This window comes from Lynx canadensis, chromosome B3, assembly GCF_007474595.2.
Source record: "Lynx canadensis isolate LIC74 chromosome B3, mLynCan4.pri.v2, whole genome shotgun sequence".
Lineage (NCBI taxonomy): Eukaryota > Metazoa > Chordata > Mammalia > Carnivora > Felidae > Lynx > Lynx canadensis.
In genome coordinates, this window is record NC_044308.2 from 19,885,621 (window position 1) to 19,903,204 (window position 17,584).

The 17,584-nt window shown below is 35.8% G+C and overlaps 1 protein-coding gene across 6 annotated transcripts in view; it reads left to right on the forward strand.

Moving 5' to 3' along the window:
- TJP1 (tight junction protein 1) overlaps window positions 1–17,584 on the forward strand; it is a 107,630-nt gene that overhangs the window by 18,308 nt on the left and 71,738 nt on the right. For all 6 annotated transcript variants that reach the window (XM_030317517.1, XM_030317518.1, XM_030317519.1 and 3 more), the window contains exon 2: window positions 7,088–7,144. In XM_030317517.1, the coding sequence (XP_030173377.1) occupies window positions 7,088–7,144 (57 nt within the window). The remainder of the gene's footprint in view (window positions 1–7,087; window positions 7,145–17,584) is intronic.

Here is a 17,584-nt window from a genome sequence, read left to right on the forward strand (position 1 = left end):
TCATTGCAGTGGAGGTTTTTGTTTGTTTGCTTCTAGGCTCTTTCAGCAGCTAGAGCTAGGAAATAGATATATGTATAGTAATCTGTGCATATGTACGTAACTCTTTCTGTATCTGTGTGTATAGATGTCTAAAACCAAGGGTTTGTCCTGATACTTCAGATTCCAATCTTATTTATAACCTTCCTCCTTTTCTTATTTATAACTTTTTTCTCCCAGCAGTAGAAATCCAGCTTTCATTATCTACAGTGTATTTGCTTCTTGGTTTACTTCTGATATACATACAAAATAGTTTCAAACTTATACCCATACCTCCAGGAGAAAGACTAACTAGGCTACAGAATTTCTATACAATTCTTTTTGTCTTTGGCTTTACAGCATTCAGTCAGGATACTGTTTTAAAACTACAGTTTCTTACTTGTGTTTTCTCCTTGGCTTTCTTCATGTGATCACATTATTCATTTATAATACAGTTAGATTCATACTTGTTATTATTTGTATTCCATTTTGGATAATTTCCCATATCTCCATATCTGTGTTTTAATGTGTGTGTGTGTTTTGTTTTGTTTTGATATGCAAGGGTGTGTGTATATATATGTATATATTTACATACATATAGATATATATTTATAGAAAGAATACTGTGGTTCTGAGAGTCAGAGTTACACAAAAAGATACACTTAGAAATATCACTCCATAGTCCTCCCTGCCACTTCAGTCCCTTTCCCCTTTCTACCTAAAAAGAATTCGAAGTCTTTTTATCCATCTTCAGGCCATTAGAAAATGTCTACCTAAAAATAGTTTTATTTTTGATAACTGGAAAGCACTCACAGTTTTCTAGAGTGTCTGTAACTGTCCCAGATGAGAAATTGTCATTTTTAATGTGCATATAATGGTAACTTAGTTAAGTTGATATCCTTTCACATTGATTTTAGGACAGGGCAAAGATTTATTTGTAAACTTATATTTTACAGAGACCTCCAACTTTGATCAACCAAAAAATTCCATTTATACTTTATGTCTTCTAGCTGTTAACGTTTTCTAATCATATCTATCATCATTTGTCCCCTAAGTTGCCAATCAAAGAGTGGACAAAATAAAGTATTTGAAAATTTAACTCTTGTTGAGTATAGTTGGGTGTTAGCTACTAAATTTTCTTCCTTTCTATGGAGACTGTCATCCAACTCAACATCTGTTGAGAGACTGCACTCTTACTTTGATCATTATTTGAATTCTTAAGCTTAGTGAATTCTTAACTTGTATTTGAGAAGTTTGTTGAATCCCTGAGTGTCTCCAAGACCTCTCTTCATTTGGCTTTAGATTTGTCTCTTTTACTACTTGAAGGACATTTTTTACTACTTCTTGGACATCTCAATTTTGAGAGTTCACATGACAGCCCTTCAGATTAATCCAAATGCTTATTTTCCCTATTTTTTAACACATACTCTAGTCTTTTTCTTTGTATTTCATTTGTATATCAGTGATCACAGTTGAAATTAAATACTTAATTGATAAGGCCAAAGAGGTCAGGGGTCATCTGTCTGTTTTATTCGTTAAAACTTAGGTTGTATTTTTTAAGTTCCTGGCTCAGCCTGATCTCAGTAGATGATCTTGCATTTTATTTTGGGTGGAAAATAACTCAAAACAAAACAAAAACACTTTGGAGAGCAGAAGAATTCAGAATAATTCAGTGTGGCAGCTCTGTTCACAGAAGGACTCCAGAGAGAGCACCTTCCTTTACTACTTGATTTTCCTAATGGAGGACAGCAAGTTGTCAAGAGTGTTCAGCTGCCTCATTTAAGAGATAGTACTGACTAAACTAGTCTAGGTATATATTTAATATTTAAAGGTCATAGCTTCCATTTTTATATTTTGTTTTGGTGTACTCTCCGAGCAATAAATGATGTTTTATGTTAGCTCATTGGTTTTCCTCTATCCTCATTGGCTGTTCCTTTGGTCCCCGCCCCCCCCCCCCCCCCCCCCCCAAATACTTGTAGTCCACAGGGTCATCTTAGTCCTTGCGTAATTGGATCTTTTCTCTTGGTTTCAACACTACTTTGTTGATTACTTCTAGATCCTTATCTACTGGCGATCTCAGTCTTGATCTTCAGCCCTGTATATTTACCTTCCTATTGCCTATATCTCTGCTTCAGTATTTCCACAGGCACCTTCCATTTAGGATGTCTAACACTGTATTTATAATCTTTTCTTCTTCCTGCTTTTCCACTCAGCTGTCCATCTAAAGATGCCAGTTGGCCATCTTTAGCTTCTCCCTCTTTACACCTTAACTTTCTAACTGGTCTCCTTACCTCAAATCCATCTTCCACAGCCTTCAGAATGAGTTTGGGCTATGTCATGTGATTGCCTGAAATTTCTTAGTGTTTTCCCACTGAGCTTAGAGTCCTTAGCATTATATTACAAGGCCTGTTGTAAAGGAACTTTTGCAACTTCTGTTTTTACCCTTTCCTCATCCACACATCGTACAACTCAGCCATCCCACAGCCAACTTTATGTGCAGCATTAACAACCTTGCTGATGTGATGTTTCTTCTGAAACTTGTCTCCCCAGTTTTTTTTTTTTTTCCTGATCATTCTCCAACGTTGAACTTGAACATTGTTTTCTCAGGGACTCCTATCTCTGATCTTCACAGCAGGCAGAATCTTCATTCTCTTCTACACCATGTATGTAGTGTTATAAACTTTCTCCTTGAGCCCTTTAGAGAGGAAGAGGGACCTATTTTTGGCCTCCACACCACTTGCATATCTGATAAATATTTGTTGAATGAATGAATGAATGAATGAATGAGTGGGTTGCTTTTAAAATTACAGCTATAGCAGTAAAATTTAACTGACTATAAATCCTGCTTTGTGTCTAGATAATGTTAAGGAGTAAGATTTTTCCTTCGTTTGTAGAATAGTTGCCTTATTTATTGTTTTGAATTTGGTTTTCTCCCAGTTACAGGTTCATCTTGTTTTGTCAGTTTTTGTGTCCTCCTGTCTATTCCCCATTTAATCTGTAATCATCCCTAAAGGACAGCAATGGGGATGCCTAGAATGGGGATCTGAAGTTTTGGCAGGAAGCCCTTTAGAGTTGGTGATCTGAGTAGTGTCTTTGCCAGCTGGATCTTAGAACAAAGAAACCAAACAAACTCTTGGCAAATTCTGAAATGCAGCTTTTCGCTTCTTCAGAAATTGTGATTCTAGTCAGTTGATACTGACTTAGAAATGTACTCATAACTCAGAATCCAGTAGTCACAATTTGCAGTCACTCCTGATGTCTTCAGTACTCCACTAATAATTGAATTTGCGGCAAGTTTGAAATTGGAATTATAATTGGACTACAATTAGAATTATAGTCCAATAGAATTTTGGAGGTAGAAAGAACCTTTTACTTGAGATAATTTCATCCAGTTCTTTAATTTTATAGGTAAGGAAAACTGAGCTCACCTATCCAGTATGGCAGATTTGGGCTCTGATCTCAGTATTTCTCATCTAGTTCATTTTCCGTGTAACAGCATCTTTCCAGGTTACTAGGGAATAATAGTGCTGGTATTGTGCTTAAAGGAGTAACACTTTTTCTTTGGTCTCCTAAAGCCCAGGGAATGAGACTGTAGATTTCTCAGAAGATCCATGTCCAAGTTATGCAGCTTTGTACTGTTTTTAATAAGAAACGAGAAGCAACTTTACAATAAGGATGTTGAGTTTAATCATCATGTATTTGTATAGGTAATAGATGAACTTGATAAAACACTACAGAAGGGGTCATAGTGAAAACGTAAGGTACTCTTAGGTATTCTAACAAAAGAAACCTTCTGTCCCCCTTTTTCTAAAGCATCAAAATTCTGTTATTAGTGAACTTTTTTTTTCTTTTAGTAGCGCTTACAAAAATAGTGTTTAATAGGGGTGCCTGGGTGGCAGAGTGGGTTAAGCATCTGACTCTTGATTTGGGCTCAGTCATGATCCCAGAGTCCTGGGATTGAGCCCTGTGTCAGGCTTCCTGCTGAGTGTGGAGCCTGGTTAATTAAGATTTTCTCTCCCTCTCTCTCTCTCTCTGCCCCTTCCCCACTTGTGCATCTGTGTGCACGCATGCACTCTTTCTGTCTCAAAAAAAAACCAACAGCACGAAAGTCGTGTTTATTAGTATAAAAACTGTTTCATATCACTTTTAGCCTTCAATTTTGAGTGATTTACTGTAAGACCCCCCACGCCCACTTTATTATTATTTTTGAACATAGTAAAGTCAAAAGAATTTTGCAATGGATACTTGAATCCTGACAAATAAGAGTCTTCCATTATATTTGACTATATTTGCATTATCATAAACCCATTCATTCATCTATTCTCTTCTCTATTCATTGAGAACTCCTTGTAAGGTCTACCTGGTAATGTAAACAAACATGGATAGAATTTGGCTGCTTCTGCCACTGAAGGAAACCAAAGGCTAGAGAGTGGAGAGGAGAGGACATGCTTCGTGATTTAAACTAGGACTACATTTTGTTGTTGTTTTGTGGTTTAAGTGGTAGGATTGGCAAGGCATAATAACTCATTCATATTGTGGATTAAATTGGTTTAATGTGCTGGTCAAGAGCCTGACTAATCACCTTTTTTAAATGTCTCAATCTCTATTGCATACGTCTCCCTTGTGATAAATCAAGCTAATAAGGCTATGTTTGGCTTTAACAGAGAATGAGCAATTACTACCCTTTTTTGGGAAGACATTGAGTTAGTTGAGATGTGTACTTTTCTAATCCCTCCAAAGAAATATTCATTTTGATTGGAATGCCAGACGGTTGTTGTGGTATTTTTAGTTTTTCCCTTATCTGAACAAAATTAATTTCTCTTACTGCAGTTTTCTTCAGGCTTGTACATTAAGACCTTACCAACAGATCCCTTACCAACAGTTGAATAACTACTTTTTATAATTAACAATAAAAGAAAATAATTTCCTTAAATATTACTTGGTTTCCTAAAACAAAGTTAATAAAGATATTTGAAGTTTCCAAGGGGATTTGGTGAATGTGGTTTAAAATACACTGGCAGTTTATTCTGATTGGGAATAAAGAAAGGAAAGCAAAAAGATACAATACCTAATGAAAAATGTTCTTCCTAATCCCTTCACTTTGAACATGATCAGTGTTAACACTTTGTGTCTTTTCAGCCTCCTTTACTACTCACGTTTAAAATTAGAATAACAATATATGTTGTTTCATAACCTCCTTAACATTAACCCTTGTTAACCCTCCTTGTTAACCCTCCTTAACATTAACTGAATTCCTTGTTTGATTAATACTCTTTTGAAAAATGGAAAACTTGTGGTGATTAAAATCATATGGAGGATGATAAGCTGCTTCATACCAAAGAATATGTTATCAAGGTACTTGTCTGTTGTCAGATCACTTTCCCTTTGCACTGATATGGAAGGGATTGAAAAGGCAGTTGAAGCAATGCTGCTGGTTAAAGTGGATTGAGAATAGATGAGTTTAGAGCCATGCAAGCAGTTCTCATTTTTAATAAGTCAGCTAAGATTGGACAAACTGGCAATTATTGCAGATATTTTTATCATGTATATTTCAGTAGGACTCTCGATGTTTAGCAGAATTACTCATATCATCGTTACTTCACATTGATGGAGGAATTTTTTTAAATACATTAAATCCTGGTCAATTTTTGTGAAAAAACAAAACAGCTTTGTTTCTAGCAGAGTTTCATTAAAGGGAGGTTTTGATGCATTTGATTGGAAGATTGAAACAAAACTCTGGTAAGGTTGGTAGTTCTTATTTATGGGAGTGAACACAGAGATCCTTTCTCCCTCTTTTTTCATCTGGCAGGAAAGTTAATCTAGTTGCTTTGAATTTAGGGAAACAGGCTTTCCTTAAAGGGATTCATTTTCTAAAGTGGCATTAATCTTCGATTAAAGATGTTGTGGGAAAGGAGAAATGGGTCCATGGTACCTTGATGGGCATATTCTCACGATGCTAAATGTGTGATAGAAGTGTGATAGAAGTGTGATAGAAGACGGATCTCACTTGTGAAATCGGCATTTCTAACAGTGGGTAACCTGTGATGTTCTGAGAATGTCATGCTCAGCATTTTCCCCTTCTACCCAGCTTTTTGTTAATTCTGGAAAGGACTTTGTTAAAAAAAAAAAAAGTTTGTAAATATAATATATTTTTAGTAACCCCAGTTCTATAAAATGGTAACATTAAAAGAGACTGAATTATTTAAGCCTCTAAGAGCAATTAACCCAATTTCTAAGAATTTTTTTTTTAATTCTTTAGTGCTAATGCCTTGAATAGTAACTTATTTCCCGCTTTACTAAGAGGTTCTTGACAGGAGGTGAGCCTGAGCTACACTATGGTTTGAGTAGTACCTGGATTGAAGGTGTGTTGTTTTAATTTAATGGTGATTCTTGGGGATACTTTGTAGTTAATTTGTTTTTTTGTTTTGTGTGACCACGATACATATACTAGAAAAAACTTTTTTTTTTCTTTTTACTTAAGGGTTATAACCAGAGCTTGAAAAGATAATTTTGTAGCAAAACTGAAACTAGGTGGTGCAGTAGTGTTTAACTATGTGATATTAAAGCAACCAATGTCCAAACATATCTAATGGTCTTATCTAGTTTCCGGTAACATGTATATTTATACTTACTGAGTTAAAAAGTATTTGACTTTTCCTTCCTTTGCACAGTTACACTGCGCAATGCTTTTTAATGTTTTATGTGTCATCAGATATTTTAAAATAGTACTATTCCAACTTTTATTCTTTTCTATCTGATGTTAAGTATAAAGTTACTACAGAATTAGCTTGAATGCCAGTTTGAGCTGACATGAAATGAATGTAGAGCAGCATCTGTCCAAATTAAGTTAAAAACAAAGGAAGTTCCTGTGTGTAGTTTCCTGTCTCTTACAACAAAAACAAAAAGCAAACAAAAGCCTTCCATAATTATTAAACTCTTTTCAGAATATCTAATATTAACAGCATGAATTTTGGTATTTCAGTGTGCGAATTGTTTGCTGGATTATCTCACTCACTTTATTAAAGACATTTTCTTAACAGAGAAATGATTTGTTTTTCTTTTCCTTTCTCAGAACACAGCAATGGAGGAAACAGCTATATGGGAACAACACACAGTGACGCTTCACAGGGTAAGTTTTCTGTTGCAGTAAATAATCTGTGTATAACTCAGGATACTGGCAGCTTTGGAAAACAATAGAGGAAAGCCAGATGTCAGGAAGTCAGAAGAAAGGGGAAAAAACTTTTCTATATTCCTTTGTTTAAAATTAGAGTTGCAATAAATTCTTTATTAAGGTTAGAGGTGAACGTGATTACTTTTTCATATATCCTTTTGGTGATTATTTGTATATTTGGTTTATTTTATTCCTGACTTGAGAAAGTAAGTGATTTATTTTTAAAAATTTGAATCATCAGATAAAACACATTGCATGTTGATATAAACTGTAAACTCCTTCAGACTTTCTGAATATATGTGCAGGTATTATAGGGTTAAAATCAAAACAGATTGTGTGAGTAATAAAACCTTAAAAGATATTTTTGATTTGAAACATGTAGATCCAAGCTATTGTTTAAGCAGTTGCAGATGGACAGAGAGCAAATAGCAGTAAGCTGGGTAAGATTAAGAGCTTTGGGGGCCCCTGGGTGGCTCAGTCAGTTGAGTATCTTTGATTTTGGTCATGATCCCAGGGTCACGGGATTGAGCTCCACATCAGGCTCTACGTTGAGCATGGAACCTCCTTGGGATTCTCTTTCTCCCTCCTCCCTTGCACTGGTGCATGTGCACTCTCTCTTTCCCAAATTAAAAAAACTGAGGGGGGTCCATTGAGCATCTGACTCTAGGTTTCGGCTCAGGTCATAATTTCAAGGTTTCTTGAGTTTGAGCCCCCTGTCGGGCTCTGTGCTGCCAGCATGAAGCCTGTTTGGGATATTCTCTCTCTCTCTCTCTCTCTCTCTCTCTCTCTCTCTCTCTCTCTCTCTCTCTCTCTCTCTCTCTCTCTCTCTCTCTCTCTCTCTCCCCCCCCCCTTTCTCTCCCTCTCCCTCCCTCCCTCCCTCTCTGCCCTTCCCCCACTTGGGCTGTCTCTGTCTCAAAATAAATAAACTTAAAAAAAGAAAATGAAAAAGAGCTTTGTGTCTGAAGTGAGACTGCTCTGAATTTGAATCCTAGTTCCTTCCTCTTTTCTTTTAGAAAGGAGTAAGTGATCTAATAACCCCCTGCTGGAGCCTGGGTTTTCATAGGTTTAAAATGGGGCTAATGGGACCTATTTATGCTTACCATGAAGGAAGTGCCTTCCATAATTCTCCCCAGTCCTGCTTTGAAAAGAGCTAACTCTTCAGAATGAATAGAAAGAGATTAGAGAATATTTAAATACTTCACACTACTGTTTCTACCAGCTGTATCCATTACTAGGAAAATAGAAAGGGGTATGTAAATTAAGTTCCTGAACTCTGCCCCTGATTATCTTGTATATGTTTGAATCTGAACATAATAGATAATGGGTAAATTAATTATTAAAAAACAGTGATTTCAGATAAGATATGGTTGGCTTTTTTTTTTATGTCTCCCTAAGTGGTAGAAGAAATCATTTAAGTAACAGTAACCTTAACTTTTAATTGTTAAGGCTGAAATATGGCCACTCTGTTTGAAACGTGCTATTAGGTAGCATTTTAAAATCAGATTAAACATGTTATAAAATAACTTCATACCTTATAAGTGTTTGGTTGTGATATAATTTTGTATTATGTATTTTATTTTATCACATTACATTTTCTTAACACCTTTATTGCTTTTATTGGTATAATTTGCATATAGTAAAATTTATCCTCTGTGTACAGTTCTCTGTTTAATAAATTCATATAGTCATGTAAGCACCAGCACAACCAAAATACGGAACTGTCCCATCACCTGAAACTTTTCTCTTGTACCCATTTGTCATCAACTTTGTTCCCTTACCCCGGCACTTGGTAGCCACTGGTGTGTTTTTTTTCCATATAGTCACGTAAATGATTTCATACAATATATAGTCTTCTAAGACTAGCTTCTTATACTCTCAGCACTTACTTCTTATACTCTCAGCCTGATGCATTTGTGATTTCTCCATGACGTTGCTTGTATCAGTAGTTTCTCTTGTTGCCATTATTTTTAGTTCCTTATTGCTTGAGTATTATTCCATTGTATGGATGTAGAATTATTTGGATATTTTGCAGTTTTTTGTGGTTATAATTCTGCATAGTGTACAGGTTTTTGTATGAACATAACTTTTCATTTCTCTTGGGTAAATATTTAGGAATGGGCTTGCTCTGAGTCTTATGGTAAGTGAACATTTATAAGAAACCACCAAATGGTCTGTACCATTTTGCATCTCCATTGGCTGTGTATAAGAGTTCTGTTGCTTTTGTATCCTTATCAACACTTGATATTATCAGGGGTTTTTTGCCCCCCTAACTTTAGCCCTTCTAATAGTTGTGTAGTGTGTTTGTCATTGTGGTTTTAGTTTGCATTTCTCTAAAGACTAAGGACATTAAGGTCTGTATGTTTGTCATCCATATATCTTCTTTGGTAAAATATATTTAAATCCTTTGCCCACTTTTAATAGGGTTGTTTGTTTTCTTAATATTGAGGTATTAAGGGGGTTTTTGTTTGTTTTTGTATTGGTTGCAGTAAAATACACATAAAATTACCATCCGTTCAAGTTCTTTGCCCATTTTTTAATTGGGTTATTTGTTTTTTCTTGTTGAGTTTTAGGAATTCTTTATATGTTCTGAATATTATTAGCTCCTTAGCAGATATATGACTTGTAAATATTTTTTCTCATTCCAGGAATTGCCTTTCCCTCTGTTGATTGTGTCCTTTGGTGCACTGAGGTTGTTACTGAGTTTTGAGAGTTATTTATATATTCAAGGTACAAGTTATTTATCAGATATTGTTTTGCACATATTTTTCCCAGTCTACACAACTTCCTTTTTTCCTTCTCTTAATAGTGTGTTTTGCAGAGCATAAGTTTTAAATTTTGATAAAAGTCCAGTTTGTTAGTTTTTACTTTTATCAATCATGCTTTTGAGATGTTTTTGCTAAGCCCAGGGTCACAGGATTTTTTCTGGATGTTTTGAGTTAAATTTTGTGTATGTTATCACATGTGGGCAGAGGATTTTTTTTTTTTTTTTAATACGGATGTCCACAAACTTTTGGGCCATTGTTTATGAAAAGATTTTCCTTTCTTCATGAAATGCTTTCTACCTTTGTCAAAAATAGGTCTTTCCCTAGTCTGTTCTGTAGATCTTGTGTGTCTATCCCATCTGCCAGTCACTTCTGCATTTGTTATTATAGATTTATATTAGGTGTAGGAATCAGGTAGTGTGAATCCTCCAAATTTATTTTTTTTAATTGTTTTGACTATTTTAGTTCTCTTGCTTTTCTACACAAATTTTAGAGTAAGTTTGTCAAATAAAAAAATCTGAGATTTTTATTACATTATAGATTAATTCAGGGAGAACTGACAATACTGAGTCTTCCAAACTTTGAACATGATGTATTTTTCCATTCTTTTATTATTACTGTTTTATAGTGTTCGGCATGCAGATCTTACACACATTTTGCTAGGTTTTTAGTTAAGTACATTTCATGTTTCCTGAATCTATTGTAAATGGTAGTTTTTTCATTTAAATTTTTGATTGTTCATATGTAGAAATACTATTGATTTTTTTTTTTTTAATAAATGAACTTACAACTTTTTTTCTATGTAGTCATGGCATCTGTGAATAGAGGCAGTTTTATTTCTTCCTTTTGATCTGATCTGTATGCAGTTTCTTTTTCTTGCCTTATTGCACCAGCTAGGATTTCCAAGATATTATGGTGAGCAGACCTCCTTGCCTTATTCCTAATTTTAGATTAAAATATTCTGTCTTTCACCATTAAGTATGATGTTAACTGTCAAGTTATTGTATATGCTGTTTATCAGGTTAAGGTCAGCAAAGAGCTAAACACAGGGCTAGAACTCACGAATCGTGAGATCACGACCTGAGTCAAAGTCAGACGCTTAACCAAGTGAGCTACCAAGGTGCCCCGCCAGTACTTTGTTTTTACAAGTAGTGCCTGAGGTTAGGAAATGAGTATTCTTACTAGTTTGTTGGTGTAATCATTGTCTTGCTTTTTGAATACTCAACAGTTTTGCATTCCCAAGATAAATTCTATTTGGTTGTGATTTATTTTCCATCTTATATATTAATAGGTTGATTTGCTAGACTTTTCTCTTATATTGTTTTTCTCTAGTTTTAGTATCAGGGAAAGCTACTAGCCTCAAAACCAGCTGTTGGAAAGTATTTCTTCTTATTGTGTTTTCTGGTAGAGTTCTTGTACAGTTGATGTTATTTCTTACTTAAATGCTTTATAGAATTTAGAATTCACCAGTGTAGCCATCTGCTCCAGGAGGGATTTTTGTGTGTGTTGTGTGTGTGTGTGTGTGTGTGTGTGTGTGTGTGTGTTTTTGGGGGGGGAAGGCTTTTAACTTTAAATTCAGTTTCTTTAATTTTTTTTTTTTAATATATGAAATTTATTGTCAAATTGGTTTCATACAACACCCAGTGCTCATCCCAAAAGGTGCCCTCCTCAATACCCATCACCCACCCTCTCCTCCCTCCCACCCCCCAGTTTCTTTAATTTTATATAGGATTATTGAAGTTACATATCTCTTTATTAGTTTTTTGGGTAACTTTGGTAATTTGTGTGTTTCAAAGTATTTGTCCCTTTCATCTAAGTTGTCAAATTTATGGATATAAAATGGTTAATATTCCCTTATTCTAATGTTGTAGGATCTGTAATAATGTCCCTTTTTTCATTCTGATATTGGTAATTTATGTCTTTTATTTCCTGGTCAATCTAGCTAGTGATTGAACAATCTTATTGATCTTTTAAAAAACCAGATTTTGTTTTCATCAATACTCTTTATTTTTTGTTTCATTGATTTCTGCTCTTATTTTAATATTTCCTTTCTTTTGCTTACATTGGGTTTAAATTGCTGTTCCTTATATAATTTCTTTAGGTAGAAGCTAGATCACTCAAAACTGTAGAGATAATTTGGCATTATCACATGTTTGTTTTTTCCTCATACCTTTTAAGTGTAAATAAAAGAAGACACAAATCAGCTAAGTTTGTTTCTCCTTTCTGCTGCTTTGCTTGGTTTTGTTAGGTTTTCAAGTGTGGGGAAATGCTAAGTCATTTTACTACAGATCTGTATTTCATTAGCTCAGGTAAAGTAGGAAAAGATCTCGAATATTGAGAAAACAGAATCCAGTTTTCTAAATGTGTTAGAAGTATCATACCAACTCGTGGTAGGTGTAATAATCAGGCAAGTCTGAGTTTTCTATTTAGAAGATGAGTGTAGTTCTGTTCTGTAGATGACCTCTTCTCATACTTCAGTTTTCTTTTGCTATGAGAAAGGTACCAGCCCAGGCGCCTGGGTAGCTCATTCAGTTGAGCATCCAACTTCGGCTCAGGTCATGATCTCACAGCTTGTGAGTTCAAGCCCCATGTTGGGCTCTGTGCTGACAGCTCAGAGCCTGGAGCCCGCTTCTGCTTCTATGTCTCCCTCTCTCTCTGCCCCTAACCCACTCGCATTCTGTCTCTGTCTCTCTCAAAAATAAATAAACATTAAAAAAAAAAAAAAGAAAAAGAAAAAAGAAAAAGAAAGGTACCAGCCCAGAAAAATGTCATCAGAAGATACGTAGAGATGAGTTTATAATTAATAATTCTTTGGTTTTAAACATGTTCACTGTTAAGCTGGGAACATAGACCTGTGTTGCTTCTGGGCCTCATCACAGAGACTATGACAGAATGGAAGTCTTCAAAGACCATCCCTCTAGGAATTGTTTTTTGTCTTCAGGAATTGTTTTTTGAAGGTTTTTAAAATTAGCCCTGTCAGTGCAAATTGAGACATATATGCCAAAGCATAATTCAGTTGACTTCATTCTCTGAGGCCACAGAACAGTACTTTCAAATCTGACAGTCTTTTGGTGTTCTGAGTTGATCCAGAATAGTAAGATTTAGACTATTTTAGAGCATTATCAGCACAATGTATTTTGAAGTGCTGGATGATAAGTAAACATTTTACATGTTGTAGACCATAAATTTGTCACAGCTACTCAACTCTACAGTTGTATTGCAGAAGCAACCACAGACAGTAGGTAAACAAGTGGGTATGGCTATATTTCAGTAAAACTTTATTTACTTCTTATTTCGGCCTGGAGGCTATAGTTTGCTGACAACTGACTTAGAGCAGTGGCTCTCCAGGTTTATTATAAAGAGAAGTCAACTTGGTCATCCCCCAGTGAACAGAGGTTCTGATTCATTTGGTTTGGAATGGGGCCCCTAATAACGCGTTTTTAAAATGTTCCAGTTTGAAATGGAGGACCATGGCCTCTGGCGTCATATTTTTTTTTTAGTGGGTTTTTTTTTTTTCATTAATGTTTGTTTATTTTTGAGAGTGGCGGGGAGGGACAGCGAGAGGGAGGGACAGGATCTGAAGCAAGCTCTGTGCTGACAACAGAGAGCCTGATGTGGGGCTTAAACTCATGAACCTTGAGATCATGACCTGAGCCAGCATCAGACACTTAACCGACTGAGCCACCCAGGCAGTCCTGGCATTGCATTTTTAAGAAGCATTGACAGAAGAAGGAGAAAGTCACTCTCCTTGAGGTGAGCTCATGGGTTTTTGGCAATCGTGGTGAGTAAAGAAGATAATTTGAGGCTGTATGCTTTCGGCAATAACTTGTAGTATAGATACTGAGTATTGCCAAATACGGTCAAATCATATTCTTTGACATCTGACAGTCAGTGATAAGAAAGGTGGAAGTAACTTCTTTTGAAAGAATAAAATTACTGTGGACTAAAACTCTTAAAGTTTTCTCCTATTTATTGTCAAGAATAATATATGATGTGCTTCCATATTGTCTCATCTGTTTGTGTTCTCAGAGGAAACTTTCTTCACCTTAGAATGCTAGAAACCACTGAAATCCTATTTAATATTCAAGGCTAAGTAATTTTTTGGTATTTCTCTCTATTGTAAGCATAGAGAACAAAAACAGGCAGAACTCCTTGCCTCATGGATTCTGGTCTCCCCATTGAGCCTCAGTGACAGATGAATATATTCCTTTGGTTGTTGTCTATCCCTTCTCCTACTGCATTATAATTTTCTTAAGGGTAGGAAATCTTAATCAATTTCCTATCCCTTTGGTGCTTGGTACTTGGTTATGCCCAATAAAACTTAATTCCCTAGAAGGCCAGCCTGTTCAATAAAGTCACTCTTAGGGAAAGTCTGTATAGCAGCATTGTCCAGTAGCAATACAGTGCAAATGCAGACCACATCTGTAGTTTAAAACTTTTTAGTCTTCACATTAAAAAATGTAAAATACAGGTGAAGTTAAAATATTTTATACACATTGAGTTAAATAAGATTATAAAATTTTGTTTAAAATGTCATTTTCTATATGTACTCAATATTCAAAACTTGGTAAACTTTTCTCATTCTGACTCTTACACAACCAATGTACATTTTGCAATTTCAGCACAATTTCAGGTAAGACTAACCACGTTTTAAGTGCTCACTCATGATGTGTCTAATGGCTGTCATTGGGAAGTGCAGGTCTGTAGCTTGAGATGCTAATGGCATTCAGAGGGTCCTGTGTTCCACCCCTCTTGCCACCGTGACCCACCTACACTTTCTTTAGCTTCAGATGTTCTCTCTTAGAAAATGCATGTGTATTTTTATGATCCTTTGAACAATTAAGCAAATTCTTATTTAGGAATTTAAAGGAATGAGTTGGTCATCTTTTTTATTTTCTTAAAAAGCATTATTTAAAGATTATCTGAGTATTTGTATATTAAAGAATTAAGGGTAAAAGTTAAAAGAAAGGAACCTAGTTAGGAGATATTCTAAGGGTGAGCAGTCAAATGTGTCAGCTAGTGAGGTGACTGAATTAAGAAGTAAATTTGGAACAAGGTGCCAAGACAGTATGGTGGGGGGAAGTACAGTCTTTCTAATACATGCTACACTATGGATAAATGTTGAAAACATTATACTAAGTGAAGGAAGCCAGTCAAAGGACCATATATTGTATAATTCCATTTATAAGAAATGGTCAGAACAGGTAAATAGAACATAGACTAGTGGTTGCTTAGGATTGGGGACATAGAGGGATGATGGCTATAAAGAGGTAAGGAATTTCTTTTTAGGGTGATGAAAATGTTGCCAAATTAATTGTGATGGTTGTACACCTCTGAATACATAAAAACATTGAATTGTACATTTTAAAGGGTGAATTTTATGTTATGTGACTTACATCTCATTTAACTTGTCCCAAGTTGAGCAGGTGGCAGGGGAGGGGGGAGAAATCCTTCATATCTGGTAAGTAGCGCCAAATTGGTATAAGATGGGTATAAAGTAAGCATTTACACTGATGTAAACATGTAAACTAAGGTAGGCTTGTTTTAGCTGATTGAAGGCCATTGTTTACCTTGGTAGAGTGCATTGTGTTTTGAACTCTTCATTTTAACGTTCTGTGAAGAAGGTGTTCATAGCCACACAAAGTAAACTGAGTGTCAGATAGGTCTTGTGAAATGCTACATAAAAGCTATAACTTGAGCCCAGGTCATTGGACTTAGCATGTAATGCTTTTTCCATTTATATGTCAAATTAATTTTAAATTTAAAAAATGTGTATGGAATGTAATTTCTGAAATTCAGAACTCCTATAATTCTGTCACATAAGCTACCTATACGTGCAATAAATAAAAACAAGTAAGTTTGGTAAGGAAGCAGCCCAAGTTTGGGTCTTGTTGTTTTTTGGTGTTTTTGTCTGTTTTTTGGTGTTTTTTTAAGAGTAGAACATAGGTGGCGAGGTCAGTTTTGTGGAGAAAATGACAGTTTTGGAGAAGAGCAGTTGGAGGTGTCCTGTAAGAAGCTGGGAGTAAGAAAATAGAATAGGAATTAGAAATGGAAGCTACAGATTGAGAATCAGAATTGTTAGAGAGTGTGAGAATAAATGGGGACACATACACACACAATTTGAGTAGCCAGGGGACTGTTTAAGGACACAAAGATAAAAAGGAACCAACCTAACAGTCAAGATAATTTAAGCAACATTCTGAGAACTACCAAGATAGGTAGAAAAACTGCTTTAAGGGTCTTTTTGAGCTCTCTTTTTTAAAGCTTAATTAATTAATTTATTTATTGAGATTGAGAAAGAGATAGAGAACATGAGCAGTGGGGGAGGGAGAGAGGGAGAGAGACAGAATCCCAAGCAGGCTCCATGCTGTCAGTGTGGAGCCCTGACATGGGTATTGATCTCATGAATGGTGAGATCATGACCTGAGCTGAAATCAAGAATCAGACACTTAACTAGCTGAGCCATCCAGGCACCCCAGCACTAACTAATTTTGAACAGGCCTTTAAAACCTCATAGAATCAAAGTGTATCAGAGTTAATAGAATCCTAATCTCTTTTAAGTGAGGGAACTCAAGTCCACAGAGGTCCTACATAAAGTCATATTCTGAAAGTAGTAGAGGCACACATAGGACCCCTGACCTTCTGCCTTCATTTGTAAAAAGGAAGTTGAATCAAATGATTGCTGAGAATCTATTTGGTTTTAAAATTCTGTGATCCCAATGTCCATTGGGAAAACAATTAGAATAGGTTTCATAGAATTTTTTTTGTTATTAAATTTATTTATTTTTGAAAGACCGAGTGGGGGAGGGGCAGAGAGAGGAAGGCACAGAATCCAAAGCAGGCTCTAGGCTCTGAGCTGTTAGTGCAGGGCTTGATGCGGGACTTGAACTCATGAACTTTGAGATCATGACCTGAGCTGAAGTTGGATGCTTAACCAGCTGAGCCACCCAGGTGTCCCAGGTGTCATAGAATGTTGAGGATTGATTGGAAGAACAAGTGGAGAAGAGTTAAACTGTAATTGGCAAAAAAAGTTAGGAAAGATTAAGTGAGCTGATTGTAAAAATGTGGCATGGAAAACCAGGAGAAAAAATAGACAGTAACAGGGGAAATCTGTAACTAGAGAATTGGGCATCTTTGAAGAGAACAGAGAAGAAGGGCGCCTGGGTGGCTCAGTAAGTTAAGCATCCAATTTCAGCTCGAGTCATGATCTCATGGCTCGTGAGTGAGTTCAAGCCCCGCATCAGGCTCTGGGCTGACAGCTCAGAGTCTGGAACCTGTTTCACATTGTGTCTCCCTCTCTCTCTGCCACTACCCCATTCTCACTCTGGCTCTCTCTCCCTCAAGAATAAATAAACATTAAAAAAATTTTTTTAAAGAGAACAGAGAAGAATGTTTGGAAAAGAGATTATCCAGATGTTTCTGCAGCTAAGTCAACTTTTAGGAACTACTCCTCCCCTCACCTCCTTTTTTTTTAAAGAATCAAAAAATGCTTTAATACACATGACTGGGCAAACCTTTTCTGTAAAGGGTCAGATAGTAAATTATTTCAGCGTTGTAGGCCATAGATAGGATCCCTGTTGCAACTACTCAAGGCAAAAGCAGTCATAATGATATATAAAGGAATGGGCATGGTTA